Source organism: Cydia fagiglandana, chromosome 7 (assembly GCF_963556715.1).
Source record: "Cydia fagiglandana chromosome 7, ilCydFagi1.1, whole genome shotgun sequence".
Classification (NCBI taxonomy): domain Eukaryota; kingdom Metazoa; phylum Arthropoda; class Insecta; order Lepidoptera; family Tortricidae; genus Cydia; species Cydia fagiglandana.
In genome coordinates, this window is record NC_085938.1 from 21348499 (window position 1) to 21375900 (window position 27402).

Genomic DNA, 27402 nt, shown 5'->3' on the forward strand with positions numbered 1-27402 from the left:
ACAGAGGTATTACTTCATCACCATCCACGTCAAACACGTAACCTGTCGAATTTTTATTTTCATGTTTCGTTTCTGCAATGAGTGCATTGATGGCACTCATATTTGATGAGCCTTGGTCACAGACAGTTGCGATCACGTGAAATCCACTGGATTTTAATTTTCTTATGTGGTCCTTTATGGCCTGCGCTAATTCGTGTTTCTCGGTGGCTCCACAACAAAAGCTGTAACTAATAGGCTGTTTATAATTTTTTGTGATGCCTCTTATCATAAATACTAGCACGTGGTCAGCGATTTTTTTGACCCTCCTTTTTCCGTTGTCAACGAATCCGACGATCATGTCTTTTTTTGAATTGTACTCAAAATGAGGTTTAATTGCCATCTCGTCGAATAATAAAATACACAGCCTTTCAGATATCGACATTTTTCTGGCCTTTTTTTTAAGATTTTCGAAAATGTTATCGTTTATACCGGCTTTTAAGGCTGCAGCGGATATCATCCTTGATAATGTGAGAGGCGATGGTAGTACAAAAATGTGCCTCAGCCATCTATACGCCTTAGGTCCTTGCTTATAAAGAGATAATGCCATTATTTTTTCTTGTTTTGTGAATCTCCTTCCCATTTTCTTTTTATTTATCTCTAAATTGCATCATGACAAATAGCAAAGCCATTGTGGTAAATTTACCGATGGCTTTCTGAAAAGCTGTGTTGGTTGAGAGAGACATAGCTTTTTTTAGTCTGACGGCATATTTGTCCTTCGTCTCGGTAAGTTTTTTTATATGTTTGGCCAAACTACTAGCTTCAGAGCAAAATTGTGGCGTGTAGGGTGGCTTATGATCTGAAATAAATTTTATAATATAAGTAAATACTTAGAAGTATAGGAAGAAATACTTAGCAGTCTTAGCACTTATTCATAAGGTGTGACGTTCTCAATCAAAAGGTACCACATTGCCACTTGCCATAAGGACGCTGTGTCAGGTTATTCGTATAAAGATACAAGCAAATTTCGTCTTTATGGTAAGCGAAAAAGTGCTGAGGGTTAAGCATAGGGTAATATAAATAAAGAAAGTGTGGTAAATCCATACATCAATTTTCTTACAAAAACGCGCTTTATTTCACAGTCGACATGTAACGTCATAGTAGTGGAACTATCACTACCGGTATTTGACACCAGATGGCACGAGTGTCGCTACTGACGAAAAAATGTACTGCTAAAACAATTTACAACTAATATTAGAAGCAGAAGGAGTTGAAAATAGAATTTCGAGTAATGCGGTCATAATATTAGCTGAAAATTGTTGAGCATTAGAGTATTTGTTCGCCGCGACATTTATTGTCGACTAGCAGTTACTGATATAATCTTTACTTATACATATTACTCTATCTATGGTGTTAAGGTCGGCAACGCACATGTAACATCGCTGGAGTTGCAGGCGCCCATAGGCTACGGAGACTGCTTACAATCGGGCGGGCCGGGCTTGTTTGACACCCACGGTCCGACGTAGTATAATAAAATGCATATATTATTTGTAAGAAACTTTACAGGTTTATTATCAAACTGACCTGAAGTTGAGGGCCGAGAAGCGTCGTGAGCAGCCGCATTTGTGATGTTGGTCAATGGGGCTCGGGGTACATGATCATCTTGCAATGGTTCTTGTAAAATACTTGCAATTTTCAGCGATGCCGTTTGCGTAGCCATTCCTGAAAATCATATATTTAACAAATTTAATACCTAAAGAATATTTGTTTTTTTGTAAAGTTAAGACGAAAGCGGAGGAACCGTAATTTTGACATAATTTGTTACACATCAACCAAGGCTATGCCTCTCCTCCATTTGATTTTTCACGAATATTTCAATTCTTACGTATAAGAGTTAGGAGCATTTAAAAATTTCTATGAAATCTATTTTTCTCACCAAATTTTTACAATATTTAATCAAAAAATTGAAAACAGTCAAACACATAATAATTTGGAGCCCTTTTGGAAAGTAAAGAAAGCAAAATTGAACTAACATTTTTCTACTATGACCTTCTATTTATTATGGGATAGTCAAATATACTGTTACTGTCTGTCTTTCGGGCCCCCCTGAGAATGGGGGCCCTGGACACGGGCCCCGTGTGCCCTTATGGTAAAGACGGTACTGGGCCTACAATCGAAATCGAAACACGACAATCGAAAGTTCGGTTTCTGCCTCTCTATCACTCTTGCTTATTCGATCGATAGAGAGGCAGATAAAGAAATTACGATTTTCGCGTTTCGCGGTATGCCACCTGTAAACAAACCGCCTTGGTGCATCAATGTCATAGTGAAAACTTGTCAAACAACTGTTTAAGGCCTAGTATGTATAAGTTACTTTATGATTTACTAAACAAATTAGTGCTGCACACTGGCGGCAGAACATTGCAGTAATACTCCCTATTGGTCCACTACTTTTAGAGAAAATGGGCTGTGACAGACGGACAGACAGACGCACGAGTGATCCTATAAGGGTTCCGTATTTTTCCTTTGGAGGTACGGAACCCTAAAAATTGATATAATTATTATTGTAAGAAAATTAATAGGTTTTCAAACTGACCTGAAGTTGAGGGCCGAGAAGCGTCGTGAGCAGCCGCATTTGTGATGTTGGTCAATGGGGCTCGGGGTACATGATCATCTTGCAATGGTTCTTGTAAAATACTTGCAATTTTCAGCGATGCCGTTTGCGTAGCCATTCCTGAAAATCATATATTTAACAAATATAATACCTAAAGAATATTTGTTTTTTTGTAAAGTTAAGACGAAAGCGGAGGAACCGTGTGAAATCGCCTTTTCATACAAACGTAGTCCTCATTTTCCTCTCTGGATATTAACATCATTGAAAACATTTTGACATAATTTGTTACACATCAACCAAGGCTATGCCTCTCCTCCATTTGATTTTTCACGAATATTTCAATTCTTACGTATAAGAGTTAGGAGCATTTAAAAATTTCTATGAAATCTATTTTTCTCACCAAATTTTTACAATATTTAATCAAAAAATCGAAAACAGTCAAACACATAATAATTTGGAGCCCTTTTGGAAAGTAAAGAAAGCAAAATTGAACTAACATTTTTCTACTATGACCTTCTATTTATTATGGGATAGTCAAATATACTGTTACTGTCTGTCTTTCGGGGCCCCCTGAGAATGGGGGCCCTGGACACGGGCCCCGTGTGCCCTTATGGTAAAGACGGTACTGGGCCTACAATCGAAATCGAAACACGACAATCGAAAGTTCGGTTTCTGCCTCTCTATCACTCTTGCTTATTCGATCGATAGAGAGGCAGATAAAGAAATTACGATTTTCGCGTTTCGCGGTATGCCACCTGTAAACAAACCGCCTTGGTGCATCAATGTCATAGTGAAAACTTGTCAAACAACTGTTTAAGGCCTAGTATGTATAAGTTACTTTATGATTTACTAAACAAATTAGTGCTGCACACTGGCGGCAGAACATTGCAGTAATACTCCCAATAATATTAATATTCGCAATAATATTGGGGCGGCGTTAATAATAGCGTAAGCGCCAACCACCGTAAGGTACCTTTATCCGTGGGACGTCACATATTATTGTAAGAAAATTAATAGGTTTTCAAACTGACCTGAAGTTGAGGGCCGAGAAGTGTCATCACCACCCGCATTGTACTGATTCGTGATGTTGATCAGTGGGGCTCGGGGTCCATGATCATCTTGCAATGGTTGTTGGAAATTGCTTGCAATTTGCACCGATGCGGTTTGCGTAGCCATTCCTGAAAATTTAACAAATTTATTACAGAAATATTTATTCTTAAAAAGTGTTGTCATAAGTCATAACAATGAAAGACCAAAAGTTAAGTTAGAGGGCAACGGGTCTTTTTTAGGGTTCCGTACCCAAAGGGTAAAACGGGACCCTATTACTAAGACTTCGCTGTCCGTCCGTCCGTCCGTCCGTCTGTCACCAGGCTGTATCTCACGAACCGTGATAGCTAGACAGTTGAAATTTTCACAGATGACGTATTTCTGTTGCCGCTATAACAACAAATACTAAAAACAGAATAAAATAAAGATTTAAGTGGGGCTCCCATACAACAAACGTGATTTTAGACCAAAGTTAAGCAACGTCGGGCGGGGTCAGTACTTGGATGGGTGACCGTTTTCTTTTTGCATTTTTTCCGTTTTTTTTTTGTTTTATGGTACGGAACCCTTCGTGCGCGAGTTCGACTCGCACTTGCCCGGTTTTTTTCTAAAACACCTTAAAATAATAGGTAGTACATGAAACTTAAGCCATATTTTAGAATAGTAAGTGATCTGTAATGTAAGTGAAGATTCCAATAAACAAGGCTTTTGATAAAAAACCTGCACTCAAATTAGTTCACCCGTTCGAGTGCTACATACATTGCCGCAGGCAGACATACAACTACATACACAGAGATATATAACTACTACATACACATACACATTGAACTTATGACAGACCTTTTTTGTCATTGGGGGCTAATATTAACACTATGATATGTCCAATGTAATATGAACCCTAAATGTCACAACAATTAAATCGTAGAAGTGTGCAATGCGGCTAAAATTGTGTATCTTACCTTTTAAATGCAGTGTTGGAACTGCAATAGCGCTGAGTCTTCCGCTTCGAGTAATAAATTTTTCCTCAAAGTGAATATGACACACTTTTCGGTACTTATGAATAAATTGGTTATCCAAAGATAACACATCTCCACCAACAGAGTAAATCCAAGTACGAAACCGATCAGCCTCATTAATTGGGCAGGGAAATTTGTGAAGAATCACATTATCTAATCCTGAAAAAAAAAAGAAATGTATATGTATAATAATTACAGTAACACTAGTACAGACTTAAGTAGGTAGGTACACTATCAGAATGATCTTTAGATGTTCAATGAATACCTATATTAACTTAAATAAGTAAAAAAAATATCACATATGAAACTGCACTTAAGTCAAGGTAAGAAATGATAAAAACCTAGTGTGGATATTGTGTTCTTTAACAATGCTAAAGAAAAGCCTTTGAAGGACCCGGTCCTTAATAGGAAAATACCTCTACTCTATATAACTTATAACACTTATTTGGAAAAATACCCAGACTGCGTATATACTGATAGTGTTATATGTATTAAAGAAATATAATCTAAGTATTATTACATGTCAATAAAATACCACGCAGTGCTAATAAATCATGACAATTTTGTCAAAGTTATATTCGAAAACGCCAAGTTATATTGCACATGAAGTAGGCCTTACTGGGGTCATAGTTCCATATTTATATTTCAGGGTTAAATATTATTGCCCCACACTTGAAAATGAAAAATATTCATATGAATACTTACGCGTTTTACCGCAATTAGGTACACAACACATCGCACTGTTTCGAACCATTGTCGCAAATAACCAATCCAAGCAGCAAATCAGAGTCCGTTGAGCACACCAGGTATATTCACATAAAAACAGATTTATCAGAGTCCAGGGCAAGCGTAGTCGTATAAAATCACAAGAGAATCGTTTCAGAGCACTTTCAAGCATCGAGGATAACAAGAAAGTAAAATATTGAAATAAAAACGTTATGGCGGGTCTGTCAATAACGTTCCGTTCCTTTCATATTTATCTAAATTGTATCTTAAAATTTGTGCAAATTATGATTTTAAAATGGACTAATTTAAAGAAAAAACATTCAATTAATATTTTATTATTAGATATATGAACCAAAAATATTTTAACAAGCAAGCAATAAGTAAAACTAAATTATTATGTTATTTATTTTCTTTTGTTAATTGCGCATAACGAAAAAGATGGATGCGGCATCACAGATTATACAAGATTTGAAAGACTTATAAAATTGGTTTTCACGCCCTCTGTCGTTAAGTTTCCCAAGCATATCCGAGTACATCGGATTCACTACTTCTTTGAACTGAAAACACTGTGAGTATATTATATCTATGGGCGTTTGACAGCTATTCCGTTCCATTCAGTCAACTTATTAAGAACGGAATTTTCAATATTGAATATTAAAAAATAAACGTGTTATAATGATGAAGAGGTAAGTAATTAAATATGAAATATGTAATATTTTTCGTATTCTTACATTAACGGTAGGTTTTTATGCTGATTACGACGTTTAAAGGAAACTAATATTAACACTCATCAATAAGTAGTCGTGAATTGGAACAAGTATAAATTTAAAAAAATTGGAAAAGTAAAAAGTACTAGTTCGAGATAACCAACTTTCCGCACGCTAAACAGCTACGTAAAGTAGCACTTTTTGAGCAACTGTATTAAAAATGAGTTTTTCTAGTGAAGAAAATGATATTCTTACGCTAACGCCTACCGAAATTCAAGAAATAGCACAGGCAGGGCTAGTAATTTGCTACCGGCGAAATCGCGGGCTAGTACTTATAGTTATGCAAATGTTTTCTTATTTCCTCGCAGTAGTCGTGAAAAGCGCTATGTAGGGCCTCGGCCGGAAACGCTAAAGATGAACTCGTGTTATTCGAGGGACTCCACTAACGTGTCGGCCCTCAAACCCGCTCGTCTATCTTTTAGCGGTTTTCCGTTCTCTCCTACAATGTACTATTTTTGTCCAAAAGCTCATTAGTAGGTGTGAAAGATATTGTTTTGGTGCGCAGGTACGCGGCGCAGCTGCTGACGCCGAGCAGCCTGGCGGCGCGCGCGGACGGCGCGGCGCGCACCGCGGCCGCGCACGTGGCCGCCGCCGCCGCGCTCTTCCTCGACGCCAAGGCCTCCGCGCGCGTCCTCACTCTACACCACGACAAGTACATGAAGTAGACACCGGCACCACCCGGCCGACCGCCTCCCGCGAGGGCTGAAGGAACGAGAGGTGAGGGGGGCGTTTACGAGGAAGCGAACTACGATCTGTAGGCCGAGCGCACGATTGGCGCGACAGTATCTTGCCGAATTTCGGGAGAAAAGATAAAGTAGGTACCCGTCTTTTTCTAACTGTATTAATTAAAGAGGGACGGGTAGTCTATCTCGCGACGAGATACCGCCGCGCCGATCATGCGCTAGCCCGGCCGGTAACCCTTTATAAGGCATAAGGGTACAAGATATTATACAAAATTTAACCCTCTCTCTTTGAAACGTAGTCCAAAATCTAGTGAAAACGATGCTATGTAAATACAATGATTTTTTTTTGGTATTTCGTCACTTTGCCGCCTCCTCTAATGTTTTAACCGATTGATAATTTTAATTTAATGTTACATTCTAGTTATGTGATATCGGTAGCGTTATTGTATAATTTACGATTATACTTTTTCGTTTTACAGTGAAAGCAGTTATTTAGTTATATGAATGAAGTGCTTTCGATTTTCTTTGAATATTGTTTATGTTTTTAGGTATAATAAAAGACACGGAAGTAAAACAAATGATAATAAATAAGATTTTTAATTAAGTAAATAAAGTGTTTCTTATTCTACAACCTTATTTTATGTACACAAAAACAGTTCTTTTAATAGGCAATTGCATTTAAATAGTTCCCTAAGACAGACATAATACACTGGGTTTTAGTTTCACTCACATTAAAGCTCGCGGCCTGAGATCCTAACACTAACAACGAAATTATATAATGTAGAAACAAACCAAGATTAATACTAAAATGTACTTGCCTTCCCTTCCGAGTCCCAGCGTACTACGTGTAGTTCCTACTAATTGACTTCAGTCTTTATCAAAAGGAATATAATTGTGTTCTGTTTGAATTAAAATAATACAATTCTCTAAAGGCTTGTATTACACACCTGGCCCCAATTTCACATCGGTGACAGGTGCGACGAATTATAAAATCACTGTTGCTGACGTCACAGGCATCCATGGGCTACGATTACCACTTACCATCGGGCGGGCCGTATTCCTGTTTGCCACCATCATTGTATTATTAAAAAAAACTTTATTAAATCGGAAAAAAACAGATATTTCTCCTGCGAAGTTTCTGACAATTGTCAAAGATTTAGAAGAATTGTAGGTAATTCTTGACAGGTAATGAGTTATATGTCGGAATTTCGTGACAATTGTAGTGTTTCTTGTGACAATTGTCATAAACTTAGCAAGAGAAATATCTGTTTTTTTCCGATATCATAAAGTTTTTTTTAATGATACAATGATGGTGGCAAACAGGAATACGGCCCGCCCGATGGTAAGCGGTAACCGTAGCCCATGGATGCCCGTGACGTCAGCAACAGTGATTTTACAATTCGTCGCACCTGTCACGTTGGTGAAACAGGGGCCTGATGCGTGTGCGTAGACGTGCACGTGCGGGTTGGTAACATACAGATTCTTATGAGAGACGGCACATCGCTTGCGTGATGTGCGCGTGCACGGGTTCAACATATTAACGTACGCGCAACATGCACGTCTACGCACGCGCAGCCGGTGCGCTCTGGCCTTTAAGTGCTAAGTATATTTGAATATCTATCATAAATGATATGCTGGGTCTCGAAAAGTTTTGCATAATGCTATGTCCAAATCCCATATTTGGGAGCTGATATAGCATTAATCTAATTCATTTCCATACAATCTATAGTTAATTCATACAATCAATTTTCTGTCTACACAGTATTCGTCACTCTCAATAGGAGTTTTCTCCATTTAACATAACTACAGGCATTTCTAACTTAGTCGGAATGTAAGGATCACTTTAAAAATCACGTATTTATACAATACAAGAATTTGCATTAGGTTATTTGGTTTAAACGACTTTATTTACTGTTCTATTTATTGTAAGGAAGCAGAAGATTTATTCAACACATCAACCTCTTACTTTCCCAAGAGTCGTGTGCATTGAGGTCCTTGTAGATAATATCTTCTACTGACTATATAATTTCTCTACGCTTTGAACCTCTGTTTTTTTGCCGTTCAAACCATTTAGCCCTTCAAGCATCGACTAACTAAATCAAATCATGACTATACTCGCTCACGCGGCTTCACTGGGCTTGTCCCTCGCCGGGTACGGTACGGGGATGTAGCGCGGGTCGCCCGGCGCGCCCGCGGTCGTGACCGGCGGCGAGAACGTCGGCAAGTCCACTCGGAGCTCCGGTTTAGCCGTATGCCGGTACAACGCCTCAAACTGGAGTTCCTCAGGGTACGAGTGAGAGCGGATCTTGCGCTCGTCTCGAGCGTTGCTCGGGTACACTATCACGATCTTTTCGCCCTCGCTTCGGAGAGCGACCGGCGGTAAAGCTGTACTCGTCGTCACCGTTGGACCTGGGACCACTTGTAGCATCTTGTCCGCGGGCACCGATGCAACCATTACCTCTGAAGCGGCCGCTTGGAGCTTTTCCGTCGTAGTTGTTGTTGTCGTGGTAATTTCAGGATCTTCAGGCGATTCCATCTCGCGCTTCTCGCCGGGTGGACCCATGGTTCTTAACGTTTCTATCTTCATTTCTAAAGTGGGCGTGGGCACGGGGACTGAGCTGGTGACGTTGGCGTCCATGGGGATGTAGCGCGCGGTCGGTTTGGGAGTGTCCCGCGACCCGAAGATGGGCAGGCGCGGCGCGTAGGCGGACACCAGGGGCAGGAGGGTGTCGCGCGCGTAGCGCTCGGCGCGCGAGATGAATGACGCCAGGCGGGACGGCAGGAACTGAAATTAATATTTTTGTTGAAACATATTTTTTTATACTCACTAGCCGAAGACACATTATACAATGCTAGTTACCTGCACAGCGAAGCTCGTCTCTTTATTCGCCGCGTCAGCCTGATCCTCATAGGTCGGCGTAGTCGACATGTCATAATTCTTCGCCTTCCGCACTGGGGGCGGCGTTGTCGACCGCGGCGCTTGAGTCGCTCGCAACAGCGGCTCAGATATCTCTGCAGGCGGCTCATCAGCGCGCTGCCTCGACGTTTTGTGTTGTCTCGGTTTAAGGACAGGTTCAGCGATCTCTATAGCCCCGCTCGGGGCTAGCTTGGTGTTGGTGACGCCGAAGGCCCGGCCGGCGTCGGCGCCGGTCCACTCGGCGGTGTCCACGAGCCGGAACGGCGGGTCGTCCGACAGCTCGTTGTCGTGGAGATCCACCGGCACGGCCTTCGTCGACGTGTCACGCTTGATCAGCTCCTCGGTTGTGGAGTTGGCGTCCGTCTGGAGAAACAGAAGTGTATGAAATGAGATAAGAGAGATCTTAAGTTCTTGGTAGCCAAGACGTAATTACGCAAGAAACTTACATCCTGTATTTGGCAGTCTCCGGGATAGAGTGGCAATTCAACGGCCTCATCTGACAGCAACTGAAGGCCTTTCTTGCAGAAAGATGACCTGACAAAATAGTTAAAAATATAAAGGTATTTTTATGTTTTTTATCGGTCTATCCGTAACATCGATAAGTTTCAGAGAGCTACATTGAGATGTGCACAGCAATAATGAGTAGGTATTTGTATTTTATGTAAGTTCCAGGGTTAAAAGGTTTTGCATGTCTGGGGTGTCTCGGCCCTTCATTAATGAGTATAAGAAGTAACGACGCGACAGGAACTCACGTCTTGCCGAAGCTGTCAGCGATGAGCAGCTTGTGCAGCCGGATAACTTTGGCGCCTGCCGTCAGCCACCCGGAGTACCCCGCGTAGTGCACCGTCGCCCGCAGCGGCACGCCGAGCGCCGGGTGGGGCACGATCATGTGCGTGAAACGAGCAGCCGCGGGTGAGGTCACGTCGCGCCTGCAACGATAAATCGTTTATAGAAAGCGTACATGTAGAGAACAGAAACAGAAGTGCTACTTTATTCCGTTTTCGTCCCCATCTCGCTTGACGAAGACTGATAATGACAGGGACTCACTTGGTCATCGGGAAGGTCTCGTTGAGCCCCGAGTCTCCGTGCAGAGTGAGCGACACGCGGCCGTAGTTCGGCTTCGCCCCGGCTTCGCTCTCGGCCCACACCGACACGTGATATTGATGAGCTGTTAGACAAACACGTTATATTCATCAATGTGAATAGTAAACTGAAGAATTTGCAATCTGTTTGTCTGAGATTGTGAGCCTGTCCAAGCTAACTCGTCACTATACCTTACCTACTCTGAAGAATTTGCAATCTGTATGTCTGAGATTGTGAGCCTGTCCAAGCTAACTCGTCACTATACCTTACCTACTCTGAAGTAGCAAAAATGTGTTCCACTACAAAGCACTTTATGACTGCAAATCTGTGCAGAGTCAGCTTGGTCAGACCATCGTGTTTTTAGTATCCAAAATGTATTGTCGATGGAACTAATGTTGCCAAAGTCAGCTCCAGGTGGCAAGGGCATCAATGTGTCTTCAATCCTTTTTGTGAGTGCTGCATCTATTGACTGGATTTAATGATTCACGTTTGTTGAGCATTGCTTACCGCAGAAGGGTTCTTCCTCCCTGGTCAGCAGATACAGCTGTCCGCGACCCAGCGAGCGATCCGCGTAGTAGCCCATGTTGCCGCAGCGCTCCTCGCCACCGCAGGGGAAGCAGCGCCCCTGGGAACCAAATTTAGGTAAGTACTCGGTATAATTTGTATTCGTTTTGAAATTGATTTCACATGCATTGTTAGAGTCGGATCGAGCTAACTTTGCCTGGCATTTGCTCAGAACATCGTATTGGACTGCGATCACTAACATAACAGTGACTAGTTTGCCAGTGACTTGTGAATTTTAAGATAATCTGTGAAATTCAAAACCAGCTCTTAATCCTCGACGTCTACCTCGTCTTACCTCGAGGAAAGTGTCGTAATCGGCGCAGGGGAACGCAGGGAAGTGGCACTTGGGTGACACGGAGTCGGTGAAGAATTTGTAGGCCCGCCGGTGGTTGCACAGCGAGCGGCCTTCCACCGACGCCGCCGCCCACGGCAGCACCAGGTCCGAGACAGCCCCCACGAACCTGGACATTGGACACAGTAAATTTTATTGTTGAGTAGCCTCAATAACGCACACGAGTTTGCCGTCTCGCTTGACAATGAAGTAACTGATGCAGTATCGCCACTATAATCGCCAATAAAAACTTGTGTGTTATGTGAAAGTAATTCAATTTGGTCACTCCTAACTGGGTCATGGGTGCGGATTCGCGGTGTCCAGCCCGCCGAGGATCAGTAGAGTGGATGACGTCCACGAAGGAGCGTCTCATGACCCAGGTCCATTACTATGGACCCACACCCACAGAGGTAAGTACCCCTCCCACAACCACACAGCTGACCACAGCTGGTGCAACTTAGCTGAAACGTCGGAATTTAAGGTAAAAACAATGAAATTATATCGTGGTAGACTCGTTTGTGTAATTAAATATGCGTACAAAACGCGAGAGTTTAAAGTGTTATAAAGATAGTGAAGCCTTACAAGTTGGAGCAGCCGTGCTGCACCCGCCCCCCGTTGGGGTAGAAGTCGACGTGTCCGAGCGGCTGCGCGGCGCCCAGCCCGCCCAGGATCAGGGTCTCGCCGTTGGAGTGGATCACGTCCACGAAGGCGGCGTCGCCGCGGTCCAGCCGCGCGCGAGGGTCTTGGAACTCGAAGAGCGGACCGGCCGGGTCGAGACCTGGGGTTATGAGATGATTAGAAAAGTTGCAACGTAATAATTTGGGTCCCTACAAGATGTGCTGGGCGTTTTGTAGCGCCCATTACTAAGTCTCGTGGTTGGACATTTAAATCTGCAGGCAGCATATAGGTATGTACATACAAATTGTACAATCTGCTAATGTACGGCGTACCTATAGCACACCCCGGACACTGGCGATCAAATGTATGAAACAAACGCGTTCCGACGCGGACAGCTAAGCTCGTGTAGGTGAACGCGTACTATGCTTGTGTGAGTGAGATAAGACGTGCGAGGGTTCTCGTCATTTTGTTGTCAAGTTCGATGACCTCAGTGACTCAAAATTTATTGCACGAATTAGGAATAAATAAGAATCGTATTATGCTGTAAGGTGGGTATCTAAGCTCGATTTATACAATACTTTCCTATTTTGAATCGGTATAAACGAAGTAACAAAATTTTTGTAAGGAAATCAGGCCACCAAAATATTACGTAAGTTGAAAACATGATTTTTTGTTCATATAGATATTGTGTTGTTTTCAGTGTGATCTGATAGGTTTTGTAAATATTTGTTTAATATTCGAATATTTTACGTGGCCTCCGCTCTGCGCACCGCGTCGTCGCGTCCTTGCCAGCCGGTAACTGTGAGGTAACCGAGAGCGGGTGGGCGGCACTTTCAACGGGAGGCAGGGAGTGTCCATACTGTACGTTAGTACTCTTTATTATACTGTGCCTATAGTACCTAATACCTCGGAGTAATTAACAATGGAGCCGCCATTAACAGGCGTTCCCCTCTGTCGAAAATAGGCGGCCAATGGTCAACCACATGTCAACCATATGTATGGACTGACGTTTATCTGACATGACGTACCTATACATTTGATGTGCCCCTCCCCCGCAAAAAACGGCAGACTATTTTGTACCGAAAATTTTACACATGGCGTCTCCATTGGTTATATCCTCTAAGCCTAATACCCACATGAAAAAATATATGCAGAATAGATGTCCACTATGTACATGCTATAAATATGTGTGCCTCGGATTGAACAATGGATGGGCTGAATTTCTTAGAACCATTCCCGTTAGGAGCTGGTAGGATTGGCTATGGTACCTGTAATGCGACTAATATTCCTCAATTCTGATCCTGCGAAGCCGGCCACGTGCGCACCCAGGCTGAACCCGATCAAGTGGACGTCTTCGAACCGTAGGTCTATGTGCTTCGCGAACCCTACGGACACACAAACCGATATAATTATTGTAGGAGATGACAGGCATCGTGATCAACCTTCCCAATCCACACCACAATGTACCAATGGACACATTATGAGCCTTAACTTGCGTCAGCATGGCCAGATGCTTGCCTACGAGCCTGCATGGTGTTGGCTGCGGCTCGCGGGTAGTTTGGCATCGTGGCTCGCCCTACGCAGATGACGTTATATTCTTTCTGTTATCATGGTCCACCTTTCCCATCTACACCATGGAGTCTTGCATCTATAGGCATTGTTGGAGCCCTACCTTGCAGCAGCATGGCCAGCTGCTTGCCCACCAGCCTGGTGTTGGCGGCGGCGCGCAGGTAGTTCGGCATCGTGGCCCCGCCCTCCCAGTCTACGCACACCACGTTACATTCTTCCTGTAATTGTACGATAATTACATTTTAGAAACATGCGAGTTATTTCATCAAGTCCAGGAATATTTACGGCCTCCTAGCCTAGTCGCCGTGGCCGTGGCCGTGTGGTGGCCGGCTTTAGAATAGCGCCAACCTTCACATAGGATAGGGTGTCGTACGAGGCGACTAAGTCCACAAACGAAGTAAGAAGCTATTTCGTCACAGGGGAGATGGTCCTCTTAGCATTGTTTTGCAATCCATCTAGGAGAAGGATACTCCAAAATAAAACCCGGAATGGAATTTCCGTAAGGCGCGAGTAGGGTCCAACCTGAAATATGCGGCAGATTCCTGCAGCTGACCTGTCTCCACACGTATTGGCTCGCCTTTCCTGTGGCATAAGACAGTGAAGCCGAGAGGGTAATGCAGGTGCTGGGCATCCCTGCGTTTCCTTAATTCCGTCCCAGGCGGTGTAATGTATGTTACACCATAAATCGTCTGCAATAGACGTAAAGGCCAGGGGGGAACCTAGCCTAGTCGGTAGTGACCCTGCCTACGAAGCAGGAGGTCCCGGGTTCGAATCCTGGTAAGGGCATCTATTTGTGTGTTCATCACAAATATTTGTTCCTGAGTTATGGATGTTTTCTATGTAAGTATATAAGTATTTATATATATAATATATATATATATGTGTATATTATATATATGTATATATCGTCGTCTAGTACCCACAACACAAGCCTTATTGAGCTTACTGTCGATAGGTGTCGATCAGTAGCTAGGTCGATCTGTGTAAAATTCATGTATACACAATAAATGTTATATAATATTTATTTATTTATTTAGAATATCTACCTAAATCTGGGGGTATACTACAGCACCACAAGCACAGTCAAGTGTTGCTACTGGTGTCTGTGACAACACTCACCACAGCCATGAGAGCAGACCTCATCTCGTACACCCAGACATTGTCGCAGTTGGAGCCGAAGCCGTGAACGATGACCCGTGTAGGCCGCGCAGCGTCGAAGGCGCGCGCCGCCCAGCCCCAAGCTGCTGACATGTTGCTGGCTGACACCGCCAGCAGCGGCTGATCGCCTCTGGGAACAACAATTACGATATTTACTCGTAGTTTGCAATCAATACGCAAGGAGTTGCTCAAACACGACAATTGGGTCTTGAAAATACACTTTAAGCCTATATCAGCGCAAATACGTGCTCCTTTCATCCAACGGTTTCCGTCTATAATCTTCTTTACTGATGCGCCTTCCGGATCGCAATCGCCGTTTAAGAACCTTTTACACAAAATTTACGGTAGCACATTTCACAAACGAATGCGATGCAAGATTTGCCTAATTTCGTTCTGTATCGTGGGATTCTCATCTTTCTTATAACAGGTATCTACACCTCTGTGTATAAGAATATATTGATATTTAAAGTATTATTTATTGTTATAAATGAATGTACCTGCTGACAGTGGAGTAGAGCAGGAAGTGCGTGCCGACTTCATGCGGCGGGCTGGGCAGCGTCTCGAGGTAGGCGAACGGACCCGAGTCCTCGAAACAGCCGAAGTCGCCGTAACAGACGCTGCCTTGCGACCTTTTGCTCCTGCAGAAATATGAGTCAGTTTAATAAATACGTTCTTTAAAACCAATACTATTATCATTACAGAGGCAACCAAAGCTTCAAAGACCATGGTACAGTCACAGAATAACTAATAGTACTACCGTACAGTCGCCATCAGATATATCGGAGCGGCCAAGGTGCTCACAAATATCTGAACACGCCTCTATTGTCGAGGCGTTAGAGTGCGTGTTCAGATATTGTGAACACCTTGGCCGCTCCGATATATCTGATGGCGACTGTACCATCTCTCCGGGGACATCAATCATATTCAATTGACTCCTGTGTCTCCCTAACTTTGGTCTATAAGCAACTGCTTAATTTTGGGTAATCCTGCACTGCTTGTCGGTCTCGTTTCTCATTCACTTGGCCATGCATTTCTAACCGACCCTTGAAATTCGAGTAGCGTAGGTATTTCAACAAACCTAATACATAATTACTTACTAAGAAACGGTGCCATCGAATCGCTATGAATGGAAATGTAAGTATCTGTGGAAGATGAATTAGATGACAAACTACCAAAGTTATATTGTTTAGTCTTATTAACATTAAGATAACGATTAACTATAACGTAACCAATTGATACCTAAAGCTACGTTGTTACTTGTAGACGGTGGCGAAACAACCTTTCTCAAAATAATCCAAGACTTGCGTCATTCAATCTGTTTGTTTAGGTAACTTAAAATTTTATGTTGTTTTTGTAACTGTCATGGTTGTCATGTTATTGTGAGTACAATACCTGGTACATGTACGTTATTGAATATTCATTTACTTTGATCGTGAAGGTTAAAAACTGATTGTAAACACTAAGGAAGGAGGTATCACAAACGTTAAACACTATATTATTTAAAATTATTGATTTTTAAATTTATGGTATGGTAGGTAATTTGGAAAAACAATCATGACCATGCTACATGCTAGATACATACCTACATACTATTAGTTAATGAGCTGTCTAGATTGTCTTTCAGACTCCTATCACAGAATAAATAATAGTACTAAGTACAGAAGACTCACTCTCTAACAAAACGCGTCTGTTACGATCAGCACAGCAGATATGGCTGCTAGGTGGCGACAGCGCCACGCACGGCTTACGGCAAACCCCAAAATTGGGGCCGAACGGATGTACTTTTAGCTACATGTAGCAAAGCGACGAAATCGCGGAGTGAGACGCGCCTGCTCCTATTAAGTAGGTAAGTATTTTAGGTTTGCGATGTTCAATTTTATCATTTAACATGTAAGCGAAATGAAATTCGATTTTATGCACCATTACGAGGGTCGCACTGAAATATTCGGGAATGGGACACTTAGAAATAACATAATAGAATGAGGCATATAATTTATAAAAATGTAACTCTTTATAAAACTTTTAAGGTATATTCCATTTGGTTGTCATTTATATATAAAATTACTGACAATTTGAAAATTGTATGTCGAACATTATTTGAATTTTTGGCCAAGTGATTTTTCGGATCACATTTTTAAACGGTTTTCAATATGCCCTCAGCGAACAAATAAAAGTTACAATGGGCTTCTGTTATTTTTTTATGAACTAGAGTTCATCGTACGCTCGTTTGCAGTTAAAATTATATATGAAAGTCGCTTTCATTTTATCCCATGGGTGATCTTAAAGAAGCATGTCATTCCAAAGCGACGTCAAAATTTAAAATCGCATTTGTGTTGTTAATTAAAAAGACTGCCAAAAAAGTTGCATATCGGCAGATTTCGACATTCCTAAATATTCATATGACAACAGTAAAAAAATCTTTTATATATAGATATATGTAAAAAAAACTTCAATTCCGTTGGCTACTTTACGAATTTCATACAAAACCACTAAGGCCCCAAAATCGCCATACAAAAAGGACTTTGGGATTATGAGCCGTGTGCATTACAGAATGATTACTTTCAAAAGAAAATTTATATGCGTGGTCAGTTTGAGTTTAAGTATGCATTAAAATAAAGATTGACTGTCTAGATGCGACAGTTTTCTCTATTCCCGACATTTTCAGTGCAACCCTCGTATTTCATGTTGATACCAGTTGAATCTTCATAAAATTACACAATAACTAGTTACTAACATCCGTGGTTGTTAAATGTTTCCATAAAAAGTTCAAATAGACAATTACAGCTCAAAATTAAACTTTTTCTCACGGAGCATTAATTAAGTGTTCGCAAAAACCTTTTCCCGATCCGAGTACCTAGTTATTGTTGTATTGTCAAACACAAAGTCATGTGAGCAAACACGATTTCCGTGCCGAGGGGATTGTCAACTGTAGGTACCCAGTACCCTTACCATGAGGATATTGCTACAGCTGAAATTCGCTATATAGCGACATGAGTGAACTCACTCGCTCGCTACGAATTAATGGGTATAAAGTAAACAAGCAAACTAATTGTGCTAACGTTATTTTCGAATCCTATTCTTATCTCCCTTCTTCCTCGCGTTATCCCGGCATTTTGCCACGGCTCACATATATAGGAGCCTGGGGTCCGCTTGACAACTAATCCTATGATTTGACGTAGGCACTAGTTTTTACGAAAGCGACTGCCATCTGACCTTCTAACCCAGAGGGGAAACTAGGTCTTATTGGGATTAGTCCGGTTTCCTCACGAGGAAAACTCCTTCACCGAAAAGCGACTAGTAAATATCAAATGATATTCGAATCATATTCTTATAATAGTCGTATAATATACCTACACTGAAAAAATGAGTTTATATACTAGCGTAAACTCGAGGTAAGGGTACGTACTCACCACGCATATCGTGGTGAATTAATGAATTTGCCCGATAGAAAGTGCTGCGGCGGAACGGAGAAAGTAATGCTTATTCGGCTTTAATTGTCTTTTTATATCTGGGACTGTGTTTATTGATTGTCGTTTTATTAACCTCATTCGTGTAGGCAATCAATTACGTGATTCTAGAGTACGTAAAAGATCTTAATTCTAGGTATGCCTATCAACATTAATTCTAGTACTTAATCAATTGTAAAGAAATGTAGCATCATGCTCAAATGAGAAATTGACAAGAGAGTCGTGTATATTATGCTTTCCAATATCTATTGTTCAAAAATAACAAAATACTTACCAAACCTTTTATTAACAGTGCCCTCAATTCCTGGGTGATCAAAACAACCGCTTGCGCGATGTTGAGATCAGAACAGCGACATCTCGCGAGCTATTGAGTGAACTCTCACATTGTCCTAGCTCTCTTCTGTTCCCAAATCTTCATGGAGGCGCGCACGGCAGCGAGTGTCTCCTGTGCCCTTTTATATCGCGTATAAAAACACAGAAAAGCGACATCGTTGGTTATATTGGGTAAACTCTCACCTAGTCCTAGCTCTCTTCTGTTCCCAAGTCTTCATGGAGGCGCGGACGGCAGCCAGCATCTCGGCGTCGTGCTGCTCGTCCCGCGCCTCCTCGGCCGCCGTGGCCAGCCGCCCGGCGCCGCGCCATGACTCCAACTCCGCATCTACAATCAAATTGTAGTTTTGCTATGTGTAAGGTACTTGCTCCTAAATTTGCCAATAGTTTTTTTGTCGTATTTTTGACATGGATTACAGTTTTACGCAATATATTATGAACCCGTTCACACTATAATTTCACATTATAATATTAAAATTATGAGAGTATAGGTTAGGTAGTTACCTAAGCTTAAGATTCGGGCACGGAGCTTACTAATTACTGATTAGCTTAAGTAGGTAAATTACGAGAGTTAAAAAGCTAATTTTGTCACTATATGCCTTATCTACAACACTATCTCAAAACTGCGTTGATGTCTTTTGTTAGTTGCCGTGAGTAATGTTAATGTGTTATGATAAATACATATTAGAATTGTCTAAATAGTTCGGTTAAGTGTCATAGAGACCTATTCATAATATTTTAAAAGTATAGTTTGGTTTATGAAGCTCTAATTCCAATATTTAATTAAATTAGATGATTACAAAAAGTAAATTTACAATATACATAATATCATATTTTAAATTTAAATAAACACGATTACTTATAATTGTTCCCGGCTATTCAAAGTACCTAACCTCAATTTACTGTATATATATTGTACTATTAATATTAGTTACAAACACGCTCATCAAGTCATCACGTAGTAAAATATACCGCTCTATATGCGCTCTATAAACTTTATCGACTTCTATTAAGGTTTGCGTTTAACTATATACTTTCATATAAATTATTATCGTTTCATGCACCGCATTTATGTCTCTTTGTGATATATGGTCGGGTTCCATATATAATGCCTAGTAAAGTTAATATAATAACAGCATTGTAAATGCAATATTTGCAGTTTTTCTTTATCAAATGTTTCAAATACCTGAATTATTTCACGCGCACAGAGCATACCCGGGTACGGTAGTTACCCGCCCCGACTACGAAGCAGGTCGCGGGTTCGAATCCTGGTAAGGGCGATTGTGTGTTTACCACAAATATTTGTTCCTGAGTTATCGATTTTTCTATGTATTTAAAGTATCTATCTATTAAGTATACTACCTATATCGCCACCTATAGTGAGTTAGTACGTGGCGCAAGCAACACAAGCCATATTGAGGTTTACTGTCGGACTAGGTCGATTATGTAGCAATGGTCCATACAGGGTCTACATATATTAGGTCCTTACATATGAAATTGGCCTTTCATATGGCAGAAATGAAAACGATTTTATTTTATGAAACTATTTTTTTATTTAGTCAAAGTATGTACCATGGCTATCTATGCACTTTTGCCATCTCGAAGGTAGTTCATTGATTCCTTTACTAAAAAAAGTGTGTGAGCGAGAATCAATAAAATCTTTGAAGGCCGTTTGGACAGCCTCGTGAGAATTGAATTTTTTTCCTTGCATGAAGTTGTCCAAATTCCGAAAAAAATGGTAATCAGTTGGAGCAAGGTCCGGGGAGTATGGTGGGTGTCGAAGACATTCCAGTCGCAGCTCCCTTAGTTTTGCGGCCGTCAAACGTGCCGTATGTGGTCGAGCATTGTCCTGAAGCAGCAGTGGGCTAGATCGATTGACCAGTCTGGGTTGTTTAATGGCTAGCTTTTCCATCATCGTTTGCAATTGTTGACAATACACATCAGCCGTGATTGTTTGCCCAGATCTTAAGAAACTGTAATGGATGACACCGGCACTAGTCCACCAGACACTTACCAGTACCTTTTTCTGAGTCAACTTTCGTTTCGGGCAGAATTTGGCTGGTTCACCTGGGTTCAGCCATTGTGAAGAACGTTTCCGGTTATCGTACAGGATCCATTTTTCATCACAAGTAACGATACGATTCAAAATGCCTTCATTATTGTGCCGGTTGAGAAGTGAAACGCAACACTCGACGCGTGTTTCTTTGTTTGCGTCGCTCAATTCATGCGGTACCCATTTTTCAAGTTTTTTCACTTTTCCAATTTGTTTCAAGTGAATCAAAATGGTTTTATCACTCACACCGAAGCCTGCCGCTAACTCTGACGTGGTTTGCGATGGATCTGCTTCCACAATTGCTTTTAATTCTTCGTTATCAACTTCTGTCTCCGGCCGTCCACGGGGCTTGTTCTGTAGGTCAAAATTTCCAGAACGGAAACGTTGGAACCAATAACGTACCGTATTTTCTTTTGCAGTAGCTTCCCCATACGCATTGTTAATCCTACGAGCCGTTTCTGCAGCACTAGTGCCGAGGTGAAACTCATATTCGTAAATATAGCGATATTTTAAGTTCTCCATATTGTGAACAGAACGATGTGAAAGAAAAACAAATGACGCGATAACAAATAAATTTCGTAATTCGAACACAGAAATACATGGTCTTAAATTTGAAATAAATTTGAATTTGGAATTCCTAGCCGAACGCCACATATTTTGAACCAAAGTTGCCAGTTCGCCAAACGCCAATTTCATATGTAAGGACCTAATATTATATAACATTACAAATTAGCCTCATGATTGAATCATCTAATAGCGCCGTATTTACCTTCATTTTATATGACAAGCAATACGAACGTTAGCTATAAATGTTAAAACGATTTATGATAAATAAGTTATTTTAAAATAACTAAATACGTTATTAATGCATTCTTAATGTTATGCGGCGTATTTGCCATTTTTTATCCGACTACCGGAAGAGTATATATTATGACAGTAGTTTATATCTATATATATAAATGCAAGTGTCCTGACTGACTGATTCATCAACGCAGAGCCGAAACTACAAAAGATAGAAAGTTGAAATTTTCACACCAGATTACATTTATAAAGTGTACAAGAGATAAGAAGCGATTTTGAGAAATTCAACCCCTAAGGGGATGAAAGTTTGTATGGGGTTCAAGTTTTATTTTAAACTAGGAATTTGAAACTTCGTAAAAAGATATATTATTAAAATACAAGAAAACTAATTTCAGCGTTTTTTAAATTTCATCCTCTAAGGTGGTGAAAAGGGGGTTGAAAGTTTGTATGGATATCAAATATTTTTTCGAACGCGGGACTTGAATCTTTGTATTTGGGGATATTATTAGAAAACAGGAAAAAAAATTCAGCGTTTTGTAAAATTCATCCCCTAACAGGGTTAAAAAGGGGTTGAAATTTTGAATCCATTACAAATGCTTTGAAACTTCTTAGAAAGGCAAAATAGCCGATTACAAAAAAAAGTAATTGCAACATCTTTGGAAATTCAACCCCTAAGGGGGTTAAAAAGGGGATGAAAGTTCGTCTTCGGGTGCAAATTTTATTTTAAGCTAGGAACTTGAAACTTTGTCAAAAGGTATTAAATTCAAATACAAGAAAACTAATTTCAGCGTTTTAGAAAATTCATCCCCTAAGGTGGTGAAAAAGGGGTTGAAAGTTTGTATGGATATCAAATATTTTTTCGAGCGCGGGACTTGAATCTTTGTATTTGGGGATATTATTAGAAGACAGGAAAAGTAATTTCAGCGATTTTTAAAATTCATCCTTTAACAGGGTTGAAAAGAGGTTGAAAGTTTGAATCCATTACAAATGCTTAGAAAGTTCTTAGAAAGGCATAATAGCCGATTACAAAAAAAGTATATGCAACATTTTTGGAAATTCAACCCCTAAGGGGGTTAAAAAGGGGATGAAAGTTTGTCTTCAGTTGCAAATTTTATTTTAAGCTAGGAACTTGAAACTATGTAAAAAGGCATTAAATTCAAATACAAAAAAACTAATTTCAGCGTTTTAGAAAATTCATTCCCTAAGGTGGTGAAAAAGGGGTTGAAAGTTTGTATGGATATCAAATATTTTTTCGAGCGCGGGACTTGAATCTTTGTATTTGGGGATATTGTTAGAAGGCAATAAAAGTAATTTCAGCGTTTTGTAAAATTCATCCCCTAACAGGGTTAAAAAGGGGTTGAAAATTTTAATCCATTACTAATGCTTTGAAAATTCTTAGAAAGGCATAATAGCCGATTAAAAAACAAAGTAATTGCAACGTTCTTGGAATTTCAACCCCTAAGGGGGTTAAAAAGGGGATGAAAATTCGTTGAAGACGCTGAAGTTGAAGAAAACGAATTTCAGCGTTTTTGAAAATTCATCCCCTATGGTGGTGAAAACGGGGTTGAAAGTTTGTATGGATATCAAACATTTTTTCGAGCGCGGGACTAGAATCTTTGTATTTGGGGATACTATTAAAAGACAATAAAAGTAATTTCAGCGTTTTGTAAAATTCATCCCCTAACAGGGTTAAAATGGTGTTCAATGTTTGAATCCATTACAAATGCTTTGAAACTTCTTGAAATGGGTTGAAAGTTTGTATGGAGATCAGATATTTTGTGACTGCGGAACTTGAATATTTGTATAAGGGCATAGGTACCTATTATTAGAATACAAGAAAAGTAATTTCAGCAACCAACATCAAAATCCACTTAACTTAAAACTTGCTAAAAAATAAAAGTAATTTCAACATTGCTTGGATATGAAACCACGGGTGACCCTAGGGCTGCAATGGCTCATTCCTAGACCAAAGAATAGGCATAGCTATTCAGCGTGGGAATGTAGCCAGCCTTATGGGCATCCTTCCGCAGGGGACAGATCTGGGGGACCTAAGGTAGGTTGGTAAGTTTTATTTATTTATTTATTTTATTAGTTTTAATTTATTTAGTTTATACTTAATTCTAATAATAGTTTGCATAAGTTTAGTTATTGAATAAAAAAACTAAATCTTGAAAATTATAGGTACTACAGATGTAAAATGTTGAAGATAAGATTCCACGCGGACGAAGTCGCGGGCAACAGCTAGTATGCCTATAAGCGCTGATGGCCTAGCGGTGAGAGCGTGCGACTTGCAATCTGGAGGTCGCGGGTTCAAACCCCGGCTCGTACCAATGAGTTTTTCGGAACTTATGTACGAAATATCATTTGATATTTACCAGTCGCTTTTCGGTGAAGGAAAACATCGTGAGGAAACCGGACTAGTCCCAATAAGACCTAGTTTACCCTCTGGGTTGGAAGGTCAGATGGCAGTCGCTTTCGTAAAAACTAGTGCCTACGTCAAATCATGGGATTAGTTGTCAAGCGGACCCCAGGCTCACATGAGCCGTGGCGAAATGCCGGGATAACGCGAGGAAGAAGAAGAAGTAGTTTATATATGCCTATAGTCATTAAGTGAATGTTTTTGTCGTGTAAATCCATTTCTCCGTTGTTTTCTATAATAGCATAGAAAATACTGAACCCATTTTGTTGAAGGACACTTAGACTAGGTAGAGTTTTATAGCCCGGTGACGATGACAACAGCTTAACTTAATTTTTTTATCTTCCACAGATTTTAAAAACGATTTATAGTTTATTCTATAAGGAGGAGGAGTGTATTCAATCGTTTGACTTGTTTTAAGTTTAGCCTTTCCTACAATACATACAATCATATTAGTTTACAACCATCTAATATAGGTTGCATTGCTGCAGTAATAGGTTGCAGCAGCGACCTCTTTAAGTCCGCTTGGCTACCTTATCCCAAAACTGAATGACGAACCCGCTCAAGAGTCCATAATACGAGTTTTATAGTGTCGAGGAATATTTGACCTCAAAATATTTATAATGAATACCAAATAATGTTAATAATAAAATAACAATAGCAGTTAAATAATGTCACAATAATTGACTTTTTAGTTTACTTAATTCTCCTTTTTTTTTTCTCAAATGTATGAATCTTGTATACTTATTTATAAATCTACCTTTAATGTAGTTTAGTCATGTAAGCCTGACCTGTAATTTATATTATCAATAAAATATGAGTATGAGTATGAGTATGAGTATACCAGTGTCTTCAACGTTTAGTAGGTACTTGCTAGGTAAATATTTATTTACCAGTTGCATTCCTTAGTCGTAGACATAACTGACATTTTGAAGACTGGAATATGACTGGGGCCTATTTTACAAACCTACATAATTATTACAACTTTAAACGCCTGAACCACTGAACACATATCAAATTGTGACTAATACTGGCAGGCACTAAGATAATTTAAGTAGATTTTAGTTTGTCAATTTGCTCAGAGAATAAGAGCTTTATTTACACAACCAAGTGCGTTTACTTAACGGGTAATGAGACGTACCTAGAATTCTATAAGTACTTGCCTAGACATCACACAGAGCCAGTAACCTGAATATGCGGTAGTTTTTGTCCGACGCGGCCTAAAGGGCAGTATGTGGCTCAGTAGGCTCTGCTCCGCGAAAGCAGGCCGCACCAGCTAGGGTGGGAAACTCAGACCATGGCTCAATGGATTATGAACGGGCGTTCCCAGAACCGCTCACATTTCTTATGGTAATAAAATGATATTGATTCTTACTTATATACGGTACACTGGCTCGTTTGTATTAGATTAATTACGCGAAGTTTGTAGGTAGGTAGCAAGAAAAAAAAATCTCAAAGACACCGGGTATTAACATACATTTGCTGCTAAATGCAAATACTATCTCGGACGATCGATTTTCGAAATGACAGTGGTATTGTCATAGTTTTGAAAACTATTCTTTGGTTGAGTAAAAACATTAAGCCCATGTTAAAACGAAGACTAGAAGCATTTAATTAGATTTTATAAAAAAAATCAAAATTTAACTATGTATGGTGCATGGCATGCCATTATATTTGGCAATTGTCAGTCTCTATTGGATACCGATTGTACATGTCGTTGATATAATAATGGGTTTGAAAGACCTCGAGATAAATATGAAAGTGCACTATTGTAGACCATCTTATGTCGTCGACCATTACGACATTTACGATACACCGTGACGACTCCAGTCCGGGCCTCGGAGCCCTAACTAAAGCATTGTTCAGTTTTGAGCCTCTTGTTGCACAACGAGTGATGACATCCCATTGTCGGCCTAAAGACGTTTCGTCTCGTGTTGTTAAGGAGGCATTGTAAGTATTGCGTCAGTGAACTTTCGGAAAAAGTTCCTAAATCTAATCAAGAATATACTGTACAAACAGCAACACTCTTAACTGTCCATAAGGTCCACTTATGCCTTTTGTAATAAGGTTTATGAACTGTCAGTTAACAGTGTGGTCGACGCACATCTACCTCAACATTTAATCTACAATCATCAGGTGATTCGTCTGCTCGTTTATCACTATCGTATAAAATAGTATTCAACGTTATTTCCACCTCAACGTGGAAAGCATTCAAAATGTTCTCACATGTCATTCCTCTAGTTAATAATCTGACATAAGTCTAGTAAAACATCTAGTAAAATTCGCTGCATCGCCCTTCGGCCTGGCCTTGTCGTTAAAATCGTGGTAAGACTATGGGCACAAAACACGAGGGACTGTGCTAATTTAATCAATTATCATATTTCTACTGTTATTAGCATTGTGCCGAATTTTCAATAATTGCTGCATACTCTGTAAGATTTTTTCTGCACTGATGTTATTGCCAAACCGCGTCTTCTTACAGTTAGTTTCGATTTCTATGAGATATATGAGGCGTCACAAAATTGTTCTTCTACTTTTTCCTAATCTTTTCCTAAAATGATACCGAATATGCCCTTAAACGGATCCCCACTATTTTTGTTTTGACCGGTATGTATGTGGGTATGTATGTTTACACCTTGTATTCATGCGATATTAGAGAAGCAGATAATTCAATTTCGTTTATCGTGGTAGGACCTCAGGGCCGGAAGAGGCGGGAGGTGTTTCAATAAACTCACGCAACTTAAAATTGCGCGTATTCAACAAAGATTGAGTGATTACTAATTCATTAACATATTTAGTTAATCCTTGATCTAATTAATTCGTCTTGCTTGGTACTATGTACATATCTACATTTGCCTATACTGAATAGGTATGTGACTCAGTATCGGTGTAACGGAAGCATAATATGCTTCCGAGTATATACTCGCATATGCGGAAATCGGGTGATGATTAGACAATTTTATTATTCATTCATCCTTGCCCTTGAGCGTTTGAAACCCTAAATGGCACAACAATTAAAGTCCGTGACTGTACCTCCAAAGAGCTGCATATGGGTCGCGAACCCCAGTTTAAAGAGTTGCAGACCCCTGGGTTCCATTGGGTTCAAATTGGGTTCAAATGGCTGGCATAGGGGGGTAGGAGGAGACTTACACTTAGCTGTGACGAGCGAGGCGGCGGCGAGGAGCGCGAGCAGCCGCGAGACGAGTGCAGCCATCCATGCGGCCCGGCATTCACGACCTGCCGACAATTTCACTGATTGAAATTAAACT

At 40.4% G+C, this 27402-nt stretch overlaps 3 protein-coding genes across 3 annotated transcripts in view; 1 reads left to right on the forward strand and 2 right to left on the reverse strand.

The window, feature by feature from the left end:
• Nucleotides 1-6808, forward strand: part of LOC134666137 (ruvB-like helicase 1) — a 29092-nt gene extending 22284 nt beyond the window's left edge. Inside the window, exon 10 of the mRNA XM_063523292.1 lies at nucleotides 6649-6808. Within this exon, the coding sequence (XP_063379362.1) occupies nucleotides 6649-6808 (160 nt within the window). The remainder of the gene's footprint in view (nucleotides 1-6648) is intronic.
• LOC134666157 (uncharacterized) lies at nucleotides 627-5953 on the reverse strand. Its single transcript, XM_063523313.1, has 6 exons — nucleotides 5356-5953; nucleotides 4594-4809; nucleotides 3622-3768; nucleotides 2573-2710; nucleotides 1561-1698; nucleotides 627-835 (listed from the first exon to the last, which is right to left on the reverse strand). Exons 1-6 carry the CDS (start codon nucleotides 5546-5548, stop codon nucleotides 627-629), a joined length of 1041 nt encoding a protein of 346 aa, XP_063379383.1. The 5' UTR covers nucleotides 5549-5953.
• A 1467-nt stretch (nucleotides 6809-8275) lies between the features above and the next one.
• Nucleotides 8276-27402, reverse strand: part of LOC134666132 (uncharacterized) — a 303746-nt gene continuing 284619 nt past the window's right edge. The window contains exons 3-16 of the mRNA XM_063523288.1: nucleotides 27284-27370; nucleotides 19050-19191; nucleotides 15564-15704; nucleotides 15028-15196; nucleotides 14012-14126; nucleotides 13608-13724; nucleotides 12304-12499; nucleotides 11686-11851; nucleotides 11334-11451; nucleotides 10791-10911; nucleotides 10496-10672; nucleotides 10190-10277; nucleotides 9687-10106; nucleotides 8276-9611 (exon numbers count right to left, since the gene is read on the reverse strand). Coding sequence (XP_063379358.1) covers nucleotides 8946-9611; nucleotides 9687-10106; nucleotides 10190-10277; nucleotides 10496-10672; nucleotides 10791-10911; nucleotides 11334-11451; nucleotides 11686-11851; nucleotides 12304-12499; nucleotides 13608-13724; nucleotides 14012-14126; nucleotides 15028-15196; nucleotides 15564-15704; nucleotides 19050-19191; nucleotides 27284-27347 — 2700 coding nt within the window. The 5' untranslated portion in view covers nucleotides 27348-27370 and the 3' untranslated portion in view covers nucleotides 8276-8945. The remainder of the gene's footprint in view (nucleotides 9612-9686; nucleotides 10107-10189; nucleotides 10278-10495; nucleotides 10673-10790; nucleotides 10912-11333; nucleotides 11452-11685; nucleotides 11852-12303; nucleotides 12500-13607; nucleotides 13725-14011; nucleotides 14127-15027; nucleotides 15197-15563; nucleotides 15705-19049; nucleotides 19192-27283; nucleotides 27371-27402) is intronic.